The following is a 21,123-nucleotide window of genomic DNA, read 5'->3' as shown; positions in this document are numbered from 1 at the left end:
AGAGGTTTTGTTTTACTTGCAGGAGAAAAAAATCAAATAACAGCACTTAAGTGCATTGAGTAACCAGTCAGAAGTTCTGATTGAGCATGGCTTGTCCATTGACGACAGTTTTGATATCAGATCATCAGAGATGGCACTATATCCACAAGCATCCTCTGCCTCCACCACCGACGCTCAATAGCAGCAGTGTGTACGATCTACAAGATGCCCTGCAGAAATTCACCAAAGATCCTCTGATAGCACCTTCTAAATCCACAACCACTTCCATCTAGAAGGACAAGGGCAGCAGATATACGGGAACACCACTCCCTGCTGGTTTCCCTCCAAGCCACTCATCATCCTGACTTGAGAGTATATTGCTGTTCCTTCACTGTCGCTGGGTCAGAATCCTGGAATTCCCTCCCTAATAGCATTGTGAGTCGACCCACAGCAGGAGGACTGCAGTGGTTCAAGAAGGCAGCTCACTACCACCTTCTCAAGGGCAAATAGGGTCGGGCAAGAAATGCTGGCCAGCCAACGTCACCCACATTCCCTCAAATTAATTTTAAAAATATACCAGAGCCCTTTCCTTTTAAAACATATTCAAGATATTTGTGATTAGTTGTAGGCAGTTGGCATATTTATTCTGGAATCATTGTAATGCTCTATCATTTTGTTTGATTATGTGAGTCTGGTAACTGACCTGTACTCACTGTGCTTGATTGCTGTAACCTGGTTGTGGACTGAAAGGTGAAACATACAAGATTCTGCAATGTCTCTGTAGGTTGAAAGTTTGTTTATCCTGGTCAGGACACCTAGAACATGGTGTGGGCTGTAGTTTCACGTCACAGCCTGATCATTTTAGGACTGAAGTCAGTTTGGTAGGAGGTTCAGGAGGTTTCTAGTGGAGTAGAGGTTCCTGGTGGCCAATGGCTATGATGCACACAGTCACTGAGTAAAAGCAAAGAGATAAAGACAAGAGAAGACTCCCAGGCTCAGTAGCTCATGGTTATCTCATTAGAAACCAAGAGCAAAGGTGATCCTTAATGGTTGTAAGAGAAGTTGGCAAAATAAGTGACACTCCTTTGTTGGTCACTCTGCTTGTCAGACAACTCATCATCATTGGTGGTCCCTCGCAGATGAGGATGACTGTCTTCCATTCTTGGGGCAGAAGGTGGTCATGGGAAGAGGTTGGTCAGACATTAGTATGGCAACACAGTCACTGTTTCCACCTGGCTCCCGCATTTTCCCAGCGTGAAGTCTTGAGGTACTTGACACCTTCCCGGATGGTCTTCCTCCATTTTGGACAGTCTTGGGCCAATGATTGCCAGGTGTCTATGGGAATGTTGCACTTCCCCAGTGAGGCCTTGAGGGTATCGCTGAAGCACATTCTCTGACCACTTGGGGCTTGTCGGCTGTTTCAAAACTGGGAGTAGAGCATCTGCTTGTGGAGTTTTGTGTCCATCATGCAGACAACATGCACAGCCTGTTGTAGTTGATGAAAGGTGGTCATTGCCCCGATACTTGGGACGTAGGCCTGGTTGAAGACACTGGTGTTGGTGCATCTTTCTTCCCAGCAGATTTGCAGGGCCTTGCATAGGCAGTGTTGGTGGTACTACTCTAGCGCCTTGAAGTGTCTGCTGTGGGCAGTCCACGTCACAGAGCCATATAGCAGGGTGGGAACCATCATAGCTCTGTAAACCATGGCAGACAGCTAATCAACTTGCAAATCCCCTCCAATAAGTTGTTGGTTTCTCCAAGGGGATGGTGTTTAAGATAGGAAAGCAGCAACGTTGGCTGCCCTCGAGCTATTCTTCTAAATATTTGATGAGGGAATGTGTTTGTTTATGAGCTTGCTTTGTATCAGCCCTTGAGTCATTCTCCAGTGACCTTTTCTCTGCATGAGACTGAAGCCCAGTAATATTGGATTGTGGCTATCATTTCAAACCTGGAGTGGTTTGGGGTTAAATTAAAATCCATCGTAGGGCAAGTGGTTTGAGACTCGCAGAGAGACAAACGCAGTCAGCAGTTCCTGGTTAATTGTAAAATCATATGCTGAGTATCTTTGCAATGCATTGCCTTTTTCTAACACGATCATTCACTCACGGGGCATTTAAACCATAGCTAGACGTTGAGTGATTGTATGCCTTAATGTGTACTAAGCTGAATAATTTCAAGGTTTAGCGGCACCACATCTCATTCTGAACCTCCAGGACAATAATAGAGAAAGGTCCACCTGAGGTAGCTGTTCTGCACCAGCTTTTTTTAAATTCTTTTTTAAGTCCCCTCGGTTGTTTCTGAATTGAATTGATTTATTTATTTATTGTCACTTGTATCATGTTAAAAAACAGTGAAAAGTGGTGTATAGAGCCCAACACCAAATTAAATGTTGGAAAATAAACCAAAACATAGACTATTAAGGCAGAAAAATGAAGAAATAAAGAGAGTGTCCAACTTTACAGTCCATGTTAAGTGGTTGGCCATGGGCCATGGGCCTGGTGGCCACGCATGAGGCCCTTTCACCATGCCACTGCTGCTGGGACAAAGGTTGCCACTCCTTGGCACCGTCTTACCTCCACCGACATAACCAGTGCCGTCTTGGTCACACACCTGATTATAAAACCCGGAATAAAAAATGCAGCAGAAATGAAGACTCGTGTGCCAACCAGCCGGCTAGAATAAAACACGCACTGCAAAGATGTCATTCCACACTCAAAACATCGAGTTGTGAAGGAGATAATGGGAACTGCAGATGCTGGAGAATTCCAAGATAACAAAATGTGAGGCTGGATGAACACAGCAGGCCAAGCAGCATCTCAGGAGCACAAAAGCTGACGTTTCGGGCCTAGACCCTTCATCAGAGAGGGGGATGGGGAGAGGGAACTGGAATAAATAGGGAGAGAGGGGGAGGCGGACCGAAGATGGAGAGTAAAGAAGATAGGTGGAGAGAGTATAGGTGCGGAGGTAGGGAGGGGATAGGTCAGTCCAGGGAAGACGGACAGGCCAAGGAGGTGGGATGAGGTTAGTAGGTAGCTGGGGGTGCGGCTTGGGGTGGGAGGAAGGGATGGGTGAGAGGAAAAACCGGTTAGGGAGGCAGAGACAGGTTGGACTGGTTTTGGGATGCAGTGGGTGGGGGGGAAGAGCTGGGCTGGTTGTGTGGTGCAGTGGGGGGAGGGGACGAACTGGGCTGGTGTTGGGATGCAGTGGGGGAAGGGGAGATTTTGAAACTGGTGAAGTCCACATTGATACCATATGGCTGCAGGGTTCCCAGGCGGAATATGAGTTGCTGTTCCTGCAACCTTCGGGTGGCATCATTGTGGCAGTGCAGGAGGCCCATGATGGACATGTCATCTAGAGAATAGGAGGGGGAGTGGAAATGGTTTGCGACTGGGAGGTGCAGTTGTTTGTTGCGAACTGAGCAGAGGTGTTCTGCAAAGCGGTCCCCAAGCCTCCGCTTGGTTTCCCCAATGTAGAGGAAGCCGCACCGGGTACAGTGGATGCAGTATACCACATTGGCAGATGTGCAGGTGAACCTCTGCTTAATGTGGAATGTCATCTTGGGGCCTGGGATGGGGGTGAGGGAGGAGGTGTGGGGACAAGTGTAGCATTTCCTGCGGTTGCAGGGGAAGGTGCCGGGTGTGGTGGGGTTGGAGGGCAGTGTGGAGCGAACAAGGGAGTCACGGAGAGAGTGGTCTCTCCGGAAAGCAGACAGGGGTGGGGATGGAAAAATGTCTTGGATGGTGGGGTCGGATTGTAAATGGCGGAAGTGTCGGAGGATGATGCGTTGTATCCTGAGGTTGGTAGGGTGGTGTGTGAGAACGAGGGGGATCCTCTTAGGGCGGTTGTGGCGGGGGCGGGGTGTGAGGGATGTGTTACGGGAAATACGGGAGACGCGGTCAAGGGCGTTCTCGATCACTGTGGGGGGAAAGTTGCGGTCCTTGAAGAACTTGGACATCTGGGATGTGCGGGAGTGGAATGTCTTATCGTGGGAGCAGATGCGGCAGAGGCGGAGGAATTGGGAATAGGGGATGGAATTTTTGCAGGAGGGTGGGTGGGAGGAGGTGTATTCTAGGTAGCTGTGGGAGTCGGTGGGCTTGAAATGGACATCAGTTACAAGCTGGTTGTCTGAGATGGAGACTGAGAGGTCCAGGAAGGTGAGGGATGTGCTGGAGATGGCCCAGGTGAACTGAAGGTTGCGGTGGAAGGTGTTGGTGAAGTGGATGAACTGTTCGAGCTCCTCTGGGGAGCAAGAGGCGGCGCCGATACAGTCATCAATGTACCGGAGGAAGAGGTGGGGTTTGGGGCCTGTGTAGGTGCGGAAAAGGGATTGTTCCACGTAACCTACAAAGAGGCAGGCATAGCTGGGGCCCATGCGGGTGCCCATGGCCACCCCCTTAGTCTGTAGGAAGTGGGAGGAGTCAAAAGAGAAGTTGTTGAGTGTGAGGACGAGTTCAGCTAGGCGGATGAGAGTGTCGGTGGAGGGGGCCTGGTCGGGCCTGAGGGACAGGAAGAAGCGGAGGGCCTTGAGGCCATCTCCGTGCGGAATGCAGGTGTACAGGGACTGGACGTCCATGGTGAATATGAGGTGTTGGGGGCCAGGGATTTGGAAGTCCTGGAGGAGGTGGAGGGCGTGGGTGGTGTCACGGACGTAGGTGGAGATTTCCTGGACCAAAGGGGAGAAAATGGAGTCCAGATAGGTGGAGATGAGTTCGGTGGGGCAGGAGCAGTCTGAGACGATGGGTCGACCAGGGCAGGCAGGTTTGTGGCCGAGGCCAGACGCCAACTCTCCGACACCGCCTCCTACCGCCTCCTCGATCATGACCCCACACCCGAGCACCAAACCATCATCTCCAACACCATTCACGACCTCATCACCTCAGGGGACCTCCCACCCACAGCCTCCAACCTCATTGTTCCCCAACCCCGCACGGCCCGTTTCTATCTCCTTCCCAAAATCCACAAACCTGCCTGCCCTGGTCGACCCATCGTCTCAGCCTGCTCCTGCCCCACCGAACTCATCTCCACCTATCTGGACTCCATTTTCTCCCCTTTGGTCCAGGAACTCCCCACCTACGTCCGTGACACCACCCATGCCCTCCACCTCCTCCAGGACTTCCAATTCCCTGGCCCCCAACACCTCATATTCAACATGGACGTCCAGTCCCTGTACACCTGCATTCCGCATGGAGATGGCCTCAAGGCCCTCCGCTTCTTCCTGTCCCGCAGGCCCGACCAGTCCCCCTCCACTGACACTCTCATCCGCCTAGCTGAACTCGTCCTCACACTCAACAACTTCTCTTTTGACTCCTCCCACTTCCTACAGACTAAGGGGGTGGCCATGGGCACCCGCATGGGCCCCAGCTATGCCTGCCTCTTTGTAGGTTACGTGGAACAGTCCCTCTTCCGCACCTACACAGGCCCCAAACCCCACCTCTTCCTCCGGTACATTGATGACTGTATCGGCGCCGCCTCTTGCTCCCCAGAGGAGCTCGAACAGTTCATCCACTTCACCAACACCTTCCACCGCAACCTTCAGTTCACCTGGGCCATCTCCAGCACATCCCTCACCTTCCTGGACCTCTCAGTCTCCATCTCAGACAACCAGCTTGTAACTGATGTCCATTTCAAGCCCACCGACTCCCACAGCTACCTAGAATACACCTCCTCCCACCCACCCTCCTGCAAAAATTCCATCCCCTATTCCCAATTCCTCCGCCTCTGCCGCATCTGCTCCCACGATAAGACATTCCACTCCCGCACATCCCAGATGTCCAAGTTCTTCAAGGACCGCAACTTTCCCCCCACAGTGATCGAGAACGCCCTTGACCGCGTCTCCCGTATTTCCCGTAATACATTCCTCACACCCCGCCCCCGCCACAACCGCCCCAAGAGGATCCCCCTCGTTCTCACACACCACCCTACCAACCTCCAGAAAAAACGCATCATCCTCCGACACTTTCGCCATTTACAATCCGACCCCACCACCCAAGACATTTTTCCATCCCCACCCCTGTCTGCTTTCCGGAGAGACCACTCTCTCCGTGACTCCCTTGTTCGCTCCACACTGCCCTCCAACCCCACTACACCCGGCACCTTCCCCTGCAACCGCAGGAAATGCTACACTTGTCCCCACACCTCCTCCCTCACCCCTATCCCAGGCCCCAAGATGACATTCCACATTAAGCAGAGGTTCACCTGCACATCTGCCAATGTGGTATACTGCATCCACTGTACCCAGTGCGGCTTCCTCTACATTGGGGAAACCAAGCGGAGGCTTGGGGACCGCTTTGCAGAACACCACCGCTCAGTTCGCAACAAACAACTGCACCTCCCAGTTGCAAACTATTTCCACTCCCCCTCCCATTCTCTGGATGACATGTCCATCATGGGCCTCCTGCACTGCCACAATGATGCCACCCGAAGGTTGCAGGAACAGCAACTCATATTCCGCCTGGGAACCCTGCAGCCATATGGTATCAATGTGGACTTCACCAGTTTCAAAATCTCCCCTTCCCCCACTGCATCCCTAAACCAGCCCAGTTCGTCCCCTCCCCCCACTGCACCACACAACCAGCCCAGCTCTTCCCCCCCACCCACTGCATCCCAAAACCAGTCCAACCTGTCTCTGCCTCCCTAACCGGTTCTTCCTCTCACCCATCCCTTCCTCCCACCCCAAGCCGCACCCCCATCTACCTACTAACCTCATCCCACCTCCTTGACCTGTCCGTCTTCCCTGGACTGACCTATCCCCTCCCTACATCCCCACCTATACTCTCTCCACCTATCTTCTTTACTCTCCATCTTCGGTCCGCCTCCCCCTCTCTCCCTATTTATTCCAGTTCCCTCTCCCCATCCCCCTCTCTGATGAAGGGTCTGGGCCCGAAACGTCAGCTTTTGTGCAGCTGAGATGCTGCTTGGCCTGCTGTGTTCGTCCAGCCTCACGAGTTGTGAAGAAGGGTTGCTGGATCTGAAATGTTAACTCTGTTTTTTCTCCACAGATGCTGCCAGACCCACTGAGTTTTTTTTCAGCAATTTCTGCATTTTCTTGATGTCCTGCATCCACTTTGGTTGGGTTTTATTTTCATGAAGAAACAAACACCAGCAGAATTAAACATAGCAGATCCTGAAAAAGCAGCCCTGAACCTAATCATTAGGACATGTGAAGACAAAAGATAGACCGAGAGCGCAGTGGGCTGAACTGTTGCTCTGCTTGCGTGATTCTTGAAAGCGGGGAACGGGGCTACATAAGTTTTGGAAAGATCTGTAGCTCGCGCTGCGGGTGAGCTTGTTGACTTGCTCACTGAGCTGGCTTGTTTGCGTTCAGACGTTTTGTTACCATGCTGGGTGACTTCATCAGTGAGGCCTCCGATAAAGCGATGTTATTCTACTCTGCTTGGAATTTATAGTGGCCGATCCGTTATGGTGAGTAATGTCATTTCCGTTTTTATTCTGTATGGGTTTGAATATGGGATCCATGTTTGGTGTATGTTCGTTGATTACACTACGGGTTGAGAACCATGCCTCTAGGAATTCCTGTGTGTGTCTATGTTTGGTTTGGGCTGCAATAGTTATGTCGTCCCAGTTACCCACCATAACGGAATGGACACTAAATTCCAAGCAGAGTAGAATAGCATCGCTTCATTAGAAGCCTCACTGATGATGTTACCCAACATGGTGACGAAATGTCTGAATGCAAACAAGCCAGCTCGGTGAGCGAGTAAACAACCTGAGAGTACCTGCATTTTATAAATGACATTACAGTACATCAAGGCATTCCACAGCACTTTACTCCAATAAGATACAGATCCACTTTCTATATTGGGTGTTGTTGGTGCAAAAGTTACTTGCCCATTTTATTCAGAATTATTAAAAAATTCAACAAGGTTGAACATAAACATATTAAAGCCAAATAAAACAGCTGCATTTCTACTGGCCCTAATTCATACCAGTCATATCTTGGACCTCTTCTGTACAATCATTAAAGGAATGATTGGCCAGTTGAACTTCCTTTGTGTAATGACTTTATCCAAAATCGGCAGTCATTTTGTATCTCTGTGTTGCATATCCAGCCTCGCATTGTGTCTACCCTGCACATCACAATGTTGTACACCCTGTGTATCTTAGTTTTGTGTACGTTACATCTTGCATTGTTATGTATTCTACATCTTGCATTGTTATGTATTCTGCATCTTGCATTGTTATGTATTCTGCATCTCGCGTTGTTGTATATTCTCCATATCATATTGTTATATATCCTACACATTGCATTGTCATGTACCCTGTGTTTCGTAATGTTATGTACCGTTCACATCGCATTGTGTACTTCATGTGTCATATTGTTGTGCACCCTAATTATCTGTTAACTGTGTATTCTACATGCTGGATTGTGGTGTACCCTATGCATTGCATTGTTGTGTACCCTACTCTTAACATTGTTGAGTGCCCCGTATATTGGAGTGTTATGTAATATTCATAAGGGAGTGGTTTGACTTGTGTCTTTTGGGATGTTGTGTACAGGAATATATTATGGTGTCGCTGCCCGTGCAGTTTGCAAGTAGTATACTATTGAGGGTGTCAATGTATCTAAATTTGTAAGTTCCCCTCCTTTTAGACTGCCTTCTGCACATGCGGTCATTGACATTTGGATTAGAACATAGAACATTGAACATTACAGCGCAGTACAGGCCCTTCGGCCATCGATGTTGCGCCGACCTATGAAATCAATCTGAAGCCCTTCTAAACTACACTATTCCATTATTATCCATATGTTTATCCAATGACCGTTTAAATGCCCTTAAACTTGGCAAGTCTACTACTGTTGCAGGCCGGGCATTCCACGCCCTTACTATTCTCTGAGTAAAGAACCTACCTCTGACATCTGTCCTATATCTATCACCCCTCAATTTAAAGCTATGTCCCCTCATGCTAGCCATCACCATGCGAGGAAAACAGCTCTCACTGTTCACCCTATCTAATCTTCTGATCATCCTGTATGTCTCTATTAAGTCACCTCTTAACCTTCTTTTCTCTAACAAAAACAGCCTCAAGTCCCTCAGCCTTTCTTCATAAAACCTTCACTCCAGACCAGGCAACATCCTGGTAAATCTCCTCTGCACCCTTTCCAATGCTTCCACATCCTTCCTATAATGTGGCGACCAGAACTATATGCAATACTCCAAGTGTGGCCACACCAGAGTTTTGTACAGCTGCAACATGACCTCATGGCTCTGAAACTCCATCCCTCTACCAATAAAACCTAACACACCATATACCTTCTTAACAACCCTATTAACCTGGGTGGCAACTTTCAGGGATCTATGCACATGGATACTGAGGTCTCTCTGCTCATCCACGCTACCAAGAATCTTACCATTAGCCCTGTACTCTGTATTCTTGTTACTCCTTCTAAAGTGAATCACATCACACTTTTCAGCATTAAACTCCATTTACCACCTCTCAGCCCATCTCTGCAGCTTATGTATGTCTCACACTAACCTGCAACATCCTTCCACACTATCCACAACTCCATCAACTTTAGTATCATCCGCAAATTTACTAACCCATCCTTCTACACACTCATCCAGGTCATTTATAAAAATGACAATCAACAGTGGTCCCAAAACAGATCCTTGCACTACAAGACTAGTAACTGAACTCCAACATGAACATTTCCCATCAACCACCACCCGCTGCCTTCTTACAACTAGCCAATTTCTGAACCAAACCGCTAAATCACCCTCAATCCCATGTCACCATATTTTCTGCAATAGCCTGGCGTAGGGAACCTTATCAAACGCTTTACTGAAATCCATATACACCACATCAACCACTTTACCCTAATCCACCTGTTTGGTCACCTTCTCAAATACCCTTCTGAGGACGGGTCACTGGACCCAAAACGTTAACTCTGTTTTCTCCTTCACAGATGCTACCAGACCTGCTGAGCTTTTCCAGCAACGTTATTTTTGCTCCTGACTTACAACATCTGCAGTTCTTTTGGTTTTCATTCATTCTGTTGCTGCCAGCACGCAATTAGTTCTGAAGAAGGATCTAGGCCCGAAACGCCAGTTTTCCTGCTGTGTTCATCCAGCTTCACACCTTTTTATCTCGTACTCTCCAGCATCTTTAGCTCAATTCTCTTGATGCGTTACAATGGAGCCAGCGTCAGGACTTAGACCATGATCTCTACCCTTGGCTGGACCACATCCTGAATCTGCTGTGGGCCAGGCTTGATGAGCAAGTTGCTGAATTGAGGAATTCCTTCTATAACAAAACACAGCCACAAAAAGTGAACTGCACATCACTGAAAAGGATACTGTTAGTTTCTTGAATTGCCTTCCAGTAGGATTATGTACACTGCGGACATTTCCAATGCAAGGTCATGTTCGCTCACAACATGTTGAGAAATGCAGAATATAAAAGAGCAGGAGAATGTTGGGCCTTACAAAGCTTCCTGCAGGACTGTGATCAATACTACATTGAATTATCAATTGGAGAACCTTTGATGGGATCCACATAATGGATCTGGATGAGGGAGAAGGGGCTGAAAAGTCTGAAGTCTTGAAGTTCTGATGCAGACGCATACTGTTACATGCTTTCTTTTTGAAGTAATTTGCTCCCAACTGCATTGTTAGCCTCTGGCAAATAAAAACATGTAACCCTTTAAGTACATTGGGCCAGAAAACATTGAAAACATAATTATTGATTGAGAGACCTTGACAACCCGCAACCACCTAATCCTCCCATCTGAGTCTCCCAACTTACTTCAACCAAGAAACATCAATACAAACAAAGTACTCTCTTGTTGTCCAATTCAATATCAATACCACAACCCAATGGCTGAATTATTTCCCAGTACATTCTCTGTAAGCCTGTGCCATGTGTAAACAGTTTGTACCTAGGGCATCATTCTGAGGAATCACGAGCTGTTTTAATTTCTTTAATCATTTGAGATTAACATTGAAGGAATTTTTGAAACTCTTACTCTATTGAGAAAGGGATTTAAGTCTCCAGTCACAGGTTTCCATCTATAATTGAGGCTAACGTGGCAGTCTGGTGCGGTGCAGGTGTTTCATTTATCAGGGCATTTGCTTTTGTATGGGCAGCGGCGAGAGACGATGCTGCGTGGAGTGGCGGATGAAGTTGGGGACGTGCGCCCGGGGAGCAGCAAGGCTGAGTAAATTGGCGAAGGGAAAGGCGTCCAGTTGGTGGAGTCTGGCGCAGCTCCGCCCCAGCTCACTGTCTCTGGGCGAGCGAGGGGCAGGTCCCCGGCTTACTCTCCTGGTCCACAACCGGCAGGCTGAGCCGAGGCTCCGAGTCTGCAGTTAGCCCACCCCGGCTGCGTGCCTGACAACAGACACAGCATTGCGTTTGGTGCTGATGTAGACCCTGTTGCACTGGTGGCAGCTACATTTGTTGAGGTCGGCCCAGCGTGAACTCACGGCGGCGATGGCGGTGAAGGCGAGATGATGCCAAAAGGTGGCAACTCTTCCTTCAAGCAGTGGCAGAATGGTGATTGCAATTACAGCAGTGTCTTTGGTTTAGCGGTATAGACCTGAGGCATCGGCGTGGAGAAACCTTGATCCATGCCCGTGGCTCAGCTTGAAGCAGAAGCTGTACCAAAGACCACGAAAACTTATTGAGATAAGACTGTAAGATGAACTTTATTGTGTTTTTTGGCACTATATGCTGTGTTTTGGTCTATTTTCTGTGCTTTAGGATGGCATTGGACAGTGGTGACATTATGCAACACTTTGTAATAAGTACACATGACAACAAATTAACTTAAATCTAAGATGACTTCTCAAAGCTCATCCTCCAACTACCCTGCTGTTATTAGAAAACGATGGGTCAACATTCCTCCCTGTTCCAGCATCCTTTAGCTGACCATTCTTTCAGCGGGTCTTCGAGGGATGGCTCTGACATATCCAGTTGACATTTTTGCTGCTAACTCAGGATTATGATGAGCAAAACTATTTTCTCTGGGAGGGTTGTGCATCCTTGAGGCTGTCTACCCCAGATGCTGGTGCACATTCCATTCTTGAGTACTTTTGAGGTTCAGGTAGACTCAGTGTTGATTTGTCAGGGAGTTGTTTGGGGAATGAGTGGGCAAGTGGAGTCGACGTTGATCATACGTGATCATTTTCGTTGGCAGAGCAGTGTTAACCGGCCATTTTTCTCCAAGTTGTTATGATGTTGATCTTTCCTTTGCTTCAGATTCCAGGAGGGGAGCCTCACTGTTGGATGAACAAATGAGACACAATATAAATATAATCATTTATTGCTGTTACCTGCTGTCATTCAGAATCTCAACGTCTTTTTCCTGTTTCTAGTTACACAAACAGGGTAGTCGGGAATGGATTGAAGGAACAAGCGAACAACCCGGAAGTGAAAGTCCGGGGACCTGACGCTATGGTGAAGAAAGTCATCGACAAGCTCATGCAAATCGATAAGGTAAGATGCTGAGACCCACATCTGTAAATCGCTCAAATGGCTGAGAAAATTAGGCAAAGATTTTCCAGTGTAAATGGATTTTTGGCAATGTCATGACAATGATGCCCAGTGTTGGAGTGTAAGACCAAGTCATCTGTCCCAAGTGTAACTGCCTGATGAAAATGGACTCTTGCTCTGATTGTAGGCCAGATGTATGTTATGATTGAGAACAAAATCGCCAAATTATGTTATAGTATGGTTAGGGACCAGTTAACATTAATTTTAAAGCAGACAGAAGGGATTGACTAACACAATAAAGCCACATGATTCCAACATTTCGAACAAACGACAATACTATACATGTTAGAACAAATTTGCAGTCTGCAGGACATGTTCAACTTCCTTCTAACAGTGATAAGCATTGGTAAGGTATTGTATTCCAAAACCCACTGTACTGTACTTACAATTGGTCTCTTGTGGCACAGTGCTAGTATTCCTACCTCTAGGCCAGAAGGTTCAGGTGTGCCATAATATGTCTAAACAGGCCAAGAAAAATAACTGAAAATACGAAATGTGATCAAGATAGAGCCACAAATTCCTCATCGACTGGATCAAAATCCTGGAATGCTCTCCCCAACAGCTTTGTGGGTCTACCTACAGCAATGGTTCAACAAGGCACCTCACTACCACATTCTCAAGGGCAACTAAGGACAGGCAACAAATGCTGGCCCAGCAAGCAATGCCCGCATTCCACAAGTGAAAAAAAATCTCCCCTTCAATGTGAGATGTTAGGTCATCATTGCAAGAGATTGCAATTCTTCATCTTCACTGATCCGGCCTCGAAATGTCCTCCGAAGGGTTGTTTCACTACAAACTGCCCCAATGACTCCTATTTTGGTTCATCACCTTCCTATCCTGGACCCACGGGCTCAGAAACTGCACTCCAGTACCCATTTACAAATGTAGCCCAGCTGTTCACTGACAGCTAGCTTTACCAAACCATCCCTGCCTTGTGTTTTCCTCTGAATTCCAGTCTTGTTCAGTGATATTAAGTAAATTCTGTTTGTGACGTTTTCATCCCCGCTGCACTTTCATATCTCTGCTGCACTGTGGCATTGATGCTGACAGGCTCCCTCTGAGCCCCTTATGGCGTTCCACAAAGCCTGTGACCTTCTGACACTCTGAGCTTCCCTGGACTTCTTCGGAGTCCTGACTTTAACACTTAGCCACGTACTATTACCTAGAACTTCTTCCTGAGTTCAGTGTAACAGCCATGTTTTTGACTCCTCACTGAGTTCCCTTGCACAGAATCCTTGTTGTTCAGCTGTGTTCCCACCAGACAACAAAAAGAACCATACTGCAAAACCTAATTGTTATCCTTTCTGTGTCTGTCACTGCCCCTCTCTCAGCTCACTGTCCCCTTCTTTCTGTTTTGCTGAATTCTCTAATTCTGTCTTTTAAAAGCTGACCATCTCTGCATCTCAGTCATCTGACTTTCTGTCTGTTTAAGCCCTTTGTCTCCCTTTCTGCCTGTGTGAATTTTTTTCTTTCTGCCTCTGACCGTCTCACTTTCTATCTATGTGAGATCACTCTCTTTTCAGATCTGTGAACGCCCAGATTATCTTGTTCCATCTTTGAGTGTTACCTGCACTCCTCTCTATTTCTATTTATCTTCTCAATCTATCCAGCTCTGCCCCTCTCACCATGTTTCATATTAAAACATAGGAAATAGGAGCAAGAATAGGCCACTTGGCCCTTCAAGCCTGTTCCGCCATGCACTATGATCGTGACTGATCATCCATGTTCCAGTTTTCTCTCCATGCCCTTTGACCCCACTAAACCTAAGAGCGACATCTTGAGAACATTCAATGTTTTGGCATCAACTGCTTCCTGTGGTAGAGAATTCCACAGGCTCATCACTCTCTGGGTGAAGACATTTCTCCTCATGTCAGCGAATCAAACTTTGCCGGCCCTTCAATCTATAAGTTTCCTTCAGTCTTCTGGCTGGCCAACTTTAAAATTAACTTCTTTGCAATTCACACTTTGTGGGGCATATTAGAAAGATGTCCCTATCAGCTGCAGAATAATTCTGTGAGAATTGTGGGATGTTCATTCGCTTACTTGAATAAACAAGTTTGCAATACAGAGTAATACCACAGCATGTGTTCAACTCCTGTATCAACTACAGAACCATAGGATATAGGGGCAGAATTTGGCCATTCAGCCCATCAATGCTGCTCCACCATTTGGTCATAGCTGACATGTTTCTCAATCCCAGTCTCGTGTCCTCGCACTGAACCCTTGATCCCCTTACCAATCAAGAATCTACCTATCTCTATCTTAAATACACACAACGGCTTGGCCTCCACAGATCTCTACAGCAATGAGTTCTACAGATTTAGCCACCCTTTTGTTGAAGAAATTCCTTCTCATCTCAGTTCTAAAGGATCATCCCCTCACTCTTCGGCTGTGCCCTCAAGCCCTATTCTCTCCTACGAGTAGAAGTACGGTAGCTCAGTGGTTAGCAATGCTGCCTCACCGCAGCAGGGACCCGGGCTCAATTCCAGCCTCGGGCAACTGTCTGTGTGGAGTTTGCACTTTCTCCCTGTGTCTGCGTGGGTTTCCTCTGGGTGATCTGATTTCCTCTCACAGCCCAAAGATGTGCAGGCTAGGTGGATTGGCCATGCTAAATTGTCTGTAGTGTTCAGGGATGTGTAGCTTGAGTGGGCTATAGGGGAATGGGTCTTGGTGGAATGCTGTCAGGGTCAGTGTGGACTTGCCAGGCCAGAGAGCCTGTTTCCACACTGTAGGGGTTCTATGAAGCATCAGCTCCCTGTTTCACTTTCATTTCCCTCTCTCAATTTGCCCCACCAATCTCACTCTGTTCCTAGCCTGTCTGAGTCACTCTCTCACTCTTGGTCTTCCTGTTTTTCTCGATTCCTCTTTTGCCCCTCTCTTACTGTGGTGTTCTCCAGTTTTTCGGAAATCCTTGTTCTGAGCTTGTGTGTGGACAACTTTAACCGTACAGTGCTGATTGCTGTAGGATAGCCAGCAGCATTATACAAACTTATCTAACAAGTACTTAGTCAAGGACACAGAGATATATTTTGGTTCTTTGGTCATATGTCACATCTGAACACTGCTAAGAGATTCCCATTTCAATCTTAACTCTTCCCCTGCAGGTAAAGCTTCCTGGTCTAACAGCTACTTTGCATAAATAATTCCTTTGTGACAGTGCAGCCTCCCTCACTGTACATCCTGTCATATGAAGCCTTTGTTTCCAGTAATGTCAGACCAGCATCCAAACTGACTGTTGACCATGTAAGCTTGAGATGGCAGTGTGTGGGGAATTGATAGCCTGTTACATGACCACAGCCTTACCAATCAGCAGCTGACCTCAGGACGTGGGCCAGTGTTGCTCTGAACTCTGTTTTAACATTGCCTGTGCTCTTCTGAAGACTAAAGCAGTTGACATCCAGCAGTTCGATGCCCTATCTGTGCCGGGCGAATCTAGGAATGTTACAATCGGCCTCAGGATTCCAGACCTAGGTGTTATCATCTGACATCGTTTGAAGGGATGCCTGGGAGCTAATGGAATGAGGAAATGGATATTAGTAATGAAGAGTTAATCGGGTGTGAATTAACTGTATAAAGATGGGGAGCTAGTAATCACTGCAGTGTGAGAGTATTATGGAGTGTGGCTAACTCAAATAAAGCTCGCACCAAAGGTGTGGACTTGAATTCTGTTTTAAATACGGCTTAACTTTGGAGCATAACAATGGATGCACTTTGACAAGGACAGAATTGGACAAAGCCCATGGCTGAATACTACCCATCGCCCAAGTATTTGCCCAATCAGAGCGTTTTGTTTGTATTGCAGATATCAGAATTAACAAAGGTTGCTGTCTGTATGGACAGTTGCACTCCGTAACATCTCACAGTGACTGTGGTGCAGCCTATAATGTAAAGGATGTGCTTTCAAAGATTGTTGATGTTATTGAGGTTGTTTGTCTCGCCGAGCAGTTTTGTTGTTCCACAGACGTTTTATTACCCTGCTGAGTAACATCCTCAGTGTAGCCTCCAATGAAGCGTCGGTGTGTTCTCCCGCCTGGTTTTTAAACTTTGAGGTCCGTTGAGATGGATTGCCTCACTTCCGGTTTTCCTTCGTAGTGGAATGCATACGGGGTCGAGTTCAATGTGTTTATTAATAGCACGTTTCGTGGAGTGCCATGCTTCTAGGAAATCTCGTGCCTGTCTCTGCCTAGCCTGTCCCAGGATCTTGGTGTAGTCCCAGTCGAATTGGTGGTTCTCCTTGTCCATGTGGATTGTGATGAATGAGTATTGATCATGTCTTTTTGTAGCCAGTTGGTGTTCATGTACTCTTGTTGATAGTTTCCTTCCTGTTTGCCAAATGTAGCGTTTATCGCAGCCTCTGCAGGGGATCTTGTAGATGACATTTGGTCTTGTCCATGGCAGGGTCTTTAGTTCAGGTGAGCAGTTGCCATAGGGTTGACATGGGCATGAGTGCCACTCTGTGTGCCACTTTCAAAGACTTGTTGCACCAGGCTGGACAGAATGACTACATACAGTAATCCTTTCAGAACATCTCTGGGGCTAACTTGCATTGGCATAAGCTGTGGCCTTCCTCTCCTGTGCGAGAGCACTGTCCATCTCCATCCACTTCTGAGGAGCTATCCCTAAGGTGCATGCCACCTTGGTTTCAAGTCAGAGACAGGCAAGCAGCTCTCACTTCCTCTATTTCTGCGCCGAATGTGCCTCCTTATAACTGATTAGACCATTTAAGTTTAAAAATCATATCATTCAGGGCCTGGACTTCATCCTTGCCTGCACAGAACACAACCTAATGATGCCAATGGTCACAGATACAACGTCAGTACAATTCCCATTAGAGGCTAATATTAAATTTGTATCCACCATTCTGCCTGACCATCTGTTCCAAATCCTAACAACCCAAAGGTCAAGGTCATTTTGTAAAGCTTTCTTGATTTCCATTTCAATCTCTTTGCTTCGTCAGTGATATTTGTTTTAAGTAAACTGGAAAAAATAGTTAAACCAGCTTCTAAAGCATAGCAGTATTTTACACATTACTGCAGTGCCATTCAGTATTAATGAGTCCCTGTCTCATGATTCATGCACCAAAGACCATGAATATGTAAATATTTCTTTTCTGAAAAGATCTGGAACGGTTTTAAGTAGAATTCTGTTTGATAGCCACCATCCCTTGAAGAAATGCTTGGTTTGATGTTTATAACTAATTGACAATGTGTCCGGTTTGGTCATCTGCTGTGATGTTATTACAGGCACAAGGTCACACTTCTGTACTGTAATTGAACAAGACCATTTCAGGAAAGTAAGGGGGGAAGGCGATGGGCATAACATTCATTTAAAGCAACTGCCCCGACAGGAGAATGTGGACTGTCAGGATTTCTTCATCCCAATCAAATGCTTTCCCGTTGTTTAGAGTTATAAAGAATTGATCTTGGTTCATACCTGTTATAAAGCACTAAGTGGGCTAAGCCTCTTACTGTTTGCTCCTATTTCATAAAACCTTAATGCACTGAGCCTTCCTCATTGTAAAAGGTAATACTTGACTAACAACCAGGGGATTGGACTCCAGCCTGGCAGATGGTGGACTGAGGTAAAAGAGGTTTAATAAGAATTTTGTGGGGGTGTCAATCTGCCACAATCTAACAGCGGCAGAACATATCAATTATCTTATAAGTTCCAGTGCAGTGGAGGAGTCCTTAGGAACTTCCCAATACAGGCCTTTGGTGTCTACAGCATGCTCAGGCAAGAGTGCAGGGCTGAAAGCTTTGAGATAGGAACCTAGACGAGATATGGTTTATCGAGGTCTTGCTACATCCCTGAACATGTGACCCACATGTCACATGAGCAGCAGGCCTTAAGGAGACTGCTGGAGAGCCCCACTAAAAAGGTAGCTACTTTTTTCAAACAAATGACTTACCGAAATGTTGAGCTGGACCGTGCAGGAGAAACGCCTCCTGGTTCCACATGAAAAGCACAAACTGTTCTCGACCATCGTATGTTCCTGTCTCCGGGCTGCCATCACCCACCTCCCGCCTCCCAAACTCACCTGAGGCTTTCAGCTAACGGCCCACCTCCCCCACCACCACCCCTCCATGGTAGGGGACGAGGGGCTCACTGGTATCGTACCCATTATGCCAAGTTGCCAATTTGCCAAGCAGCAGCCTCCAATTGCATTAGACATTTGCTTTGGGCGCAGCTTTGGGCACAATCCAGTTTCTAATCCACAAAATTACAACCGAAACAATAAGAACTTGGAACTACAACTCAGGAATTCAAAGCAACAGTGATGCAGATGGTAAAGCTCAAGTGGATAAATTTGATTGTACCAGAACTGGCCTCACAAAAAAAAATTGACTAGAAAAGTTGCTAAGGCTTTCGTAAAACTCTGCAGGTGCAAGAATTGTTTTTAAAAATCAAATACGAAAATTCATTTAAGTCTCTTCCTATTATTTGTGTTTGTGCAGACTTGCAATGAACCAAATCCCTTTGTATTCACTCCCATTGCATCGGGTCATAATGGATCAAGCTCCTTATGTTCACTGCCGTTATATGGACCTCCTAATGGATGAAACCCCTTTGTATTCACTCCCATTGTATAGAGCCCCAATGGACCAAATCCCTTGTGCATTCATTTCCATTGTACATTATTACAATGGGCCACATACCCGCGCCCCACCAATCCCGCCCCCCGCCCCCCCCCCCCCCAAACCCTGCCACCTTCATTTCCCAGTTGAGGATTTGACTGACATTGTTGCTGAGTACAGTTTATGTTTGCTTACTGCTTAATTGGAGAGGTGAAACAGATCCTCAAGAGGATGATTTCTCATCTTTGCACAGAAATACAGAAGGAGGAACCTAGTCATGCAGACACAGCCTGTTGTGACAGAGTTGAAGTCTGGAACGACATATGAGCCAATGTGTTCCACTTCCAGACCCTGTTGGGGGGTATTTTGTGCCTTCCACTCTGGCACGCTTGGTGGTGAGCAAGGTATTTAATTGAGCAGGAGGGTGGTTGTTCGGGATCCAGTCACATTCTTGACCGGGGCCTGACTAAGTCAAATAATGCCCACTTAAGGGCCTCATCCACTGCTGCTAATTAATACCCAGCGGTGGGAAAAGTGCTCGCCAATCAGGGATCCCAAAATGCCAATCTTGCTGGAGGTTTCTTGCAGGCTTCTTGAGGGGATGTCCCATTCAAAAGGCACTCATTGAAGGACCTGACTCTAGGAAGGAGGGAATGAGAGCTGTAGAATAAGGAATGAAGTCTGACTCTGTCATTTACTAATGAGACACAGTATATGCCATCACAGGAAGTGATGCAATGTCTTGTGATCTTTCTCCCTTGAGGCAAGATTTAGCCGTTTCTTGAGGTAAAACTAAGGTTTTCCTTACCTCAGCAGACCCATTAACAGCAAAATGATGTCAAAAGTAACGTAGAAGCCAACCCATGTCCTCTGTGCTAATGCCTTCGTGCACCACCCACCCCCCATGGACCCTATGGCCTAATGCCTTGAATTCTCTAATGCCATCACTCACCTTTGGCTCGGATGCTTCAAGTGGGTGGGTGCACTACCAGGATCAGCTACCGTCTTCCCAGTGGTGCCACTGAGCAGTAAAGACAAGTGCTGATGAGTTTCTGACAAGTTGCCAGCTCTTGGCAGAGCGACATCAGCTGTCATGGTCCCTGTTCCCAGAGAAAGCCCACTGATGCCCAGTGAAGTACCTGATTGGCATTTGAGGTGGCAGTCATTCCTGATAACAAGTGATATGGACCACACATTGGCTGTCAGGCCTGAGGGAAAGAGTCTCTTTGTCATCATTAAATCCTACCCTATATCTCCTCTGAAGGCACCACACCCTTCAAAATGGTTGATGCAGAGATCCACTGGGAGCTTGAAGGTCACCAAGGTGAACAGCAATGTAGTTAATGGTTCAAAAAGGTCAGTTGCAGATGCTCCATCTTCCCCCAGAAAATGAACTCTCGCCCTAACAGTCATAGCTTAGGATTTAAGGTGCTCCTTTGACCGGACTCTAGACAGTTCTGAGGTGTGACTGAGGAACTTAATGGACAACATGCCTTATTCACATCAGATACAATCACTGGATCCTTCATTCAAGCCCAGTAGGACAGTGTGCTATCTTGCTGCACCACTAAACTATCCCAGTCAGGTCATTGATAACTGCAAACACTAGTGTAAAAATGCTAAAGTGTCATTTTGCGATAGCGTGAAGCCTCTTCTATCTGTGATAAAAGGATTTTTCATTTGGTTGTTTCAAGCCACCCCTTTTAGTTAAAGAGAATCGAGTCATCTCAATTGAACTAGCGACTGAACTGATTTGCATTATTCATTGTTGTCTTTTAAATAATGAATAAAAATAAGATTAAACATTTTACTTGCATTCAAAATTTAAGAAAGCATTGGTCAAAAATTAATTAGAGCTGTCTCCTGTCAACAACTCTGGCTGAATGAGATCTGTATATTTTATGAATGTAATCATGATGTACTATAAATATTGAGATTGAAATTCTAGAGCATAGTCGGTTTAACAGGGCTTTCAATTTGAAGGAAACATAGAGTAGAAGCTAGGAACTACTTTGAAAGGCCAGCAATGCAAATGCAGGGCTAAATTTTGCTGGAGGCT

The 21,123-nt window shown here is 46.7% G+C and overlaps 1 protein-coding gene across 2 annotated transcripts in view; it reads left to right on the top strand.

The window, feature by feature from the left end:
• Positions 1-21,123, top strand: part of LOC125457905 (glypican-5-like) — a 502,368-nt gene that overhangs the window by 293,782 nt on the left and 187,463 nt on the right. For both annotated transcript variants that reach the window (XM_048542684.2, XM_048542683.2), the window contains one exon: positions 12,312-12,432. In XM_048542684.2, the coding sequence (XP_048398641.2) occupies positions 12,312-12,432 (121 nt within the window). The remainder of the gene's footprint in view (positions 1-12,311; positions 12,433-21,123) is intronic.

The sequence above is a fragment of the Stegostoma tigrinum genome, chromosome 14 (genome assembly GCF_030684315.1).
Source record: "Stegostoma tigrinum isolate sSteTig4 chromosome 14, sSteTig4.hap1, whole genome shotgun sequence".
Lineage (NCBI taxonomy): Eukaryota > Metazoa > Chordata > Chondrichthyes > Orectolobiformes > Stegostomatidae > Stegostoma > Stegostoma tigrinum.
The sequence above is the reverse complement of the archived record's forward strand: the minus strand, read 5'-3'. Positions and strand labels throughout refer to the sequence as shown.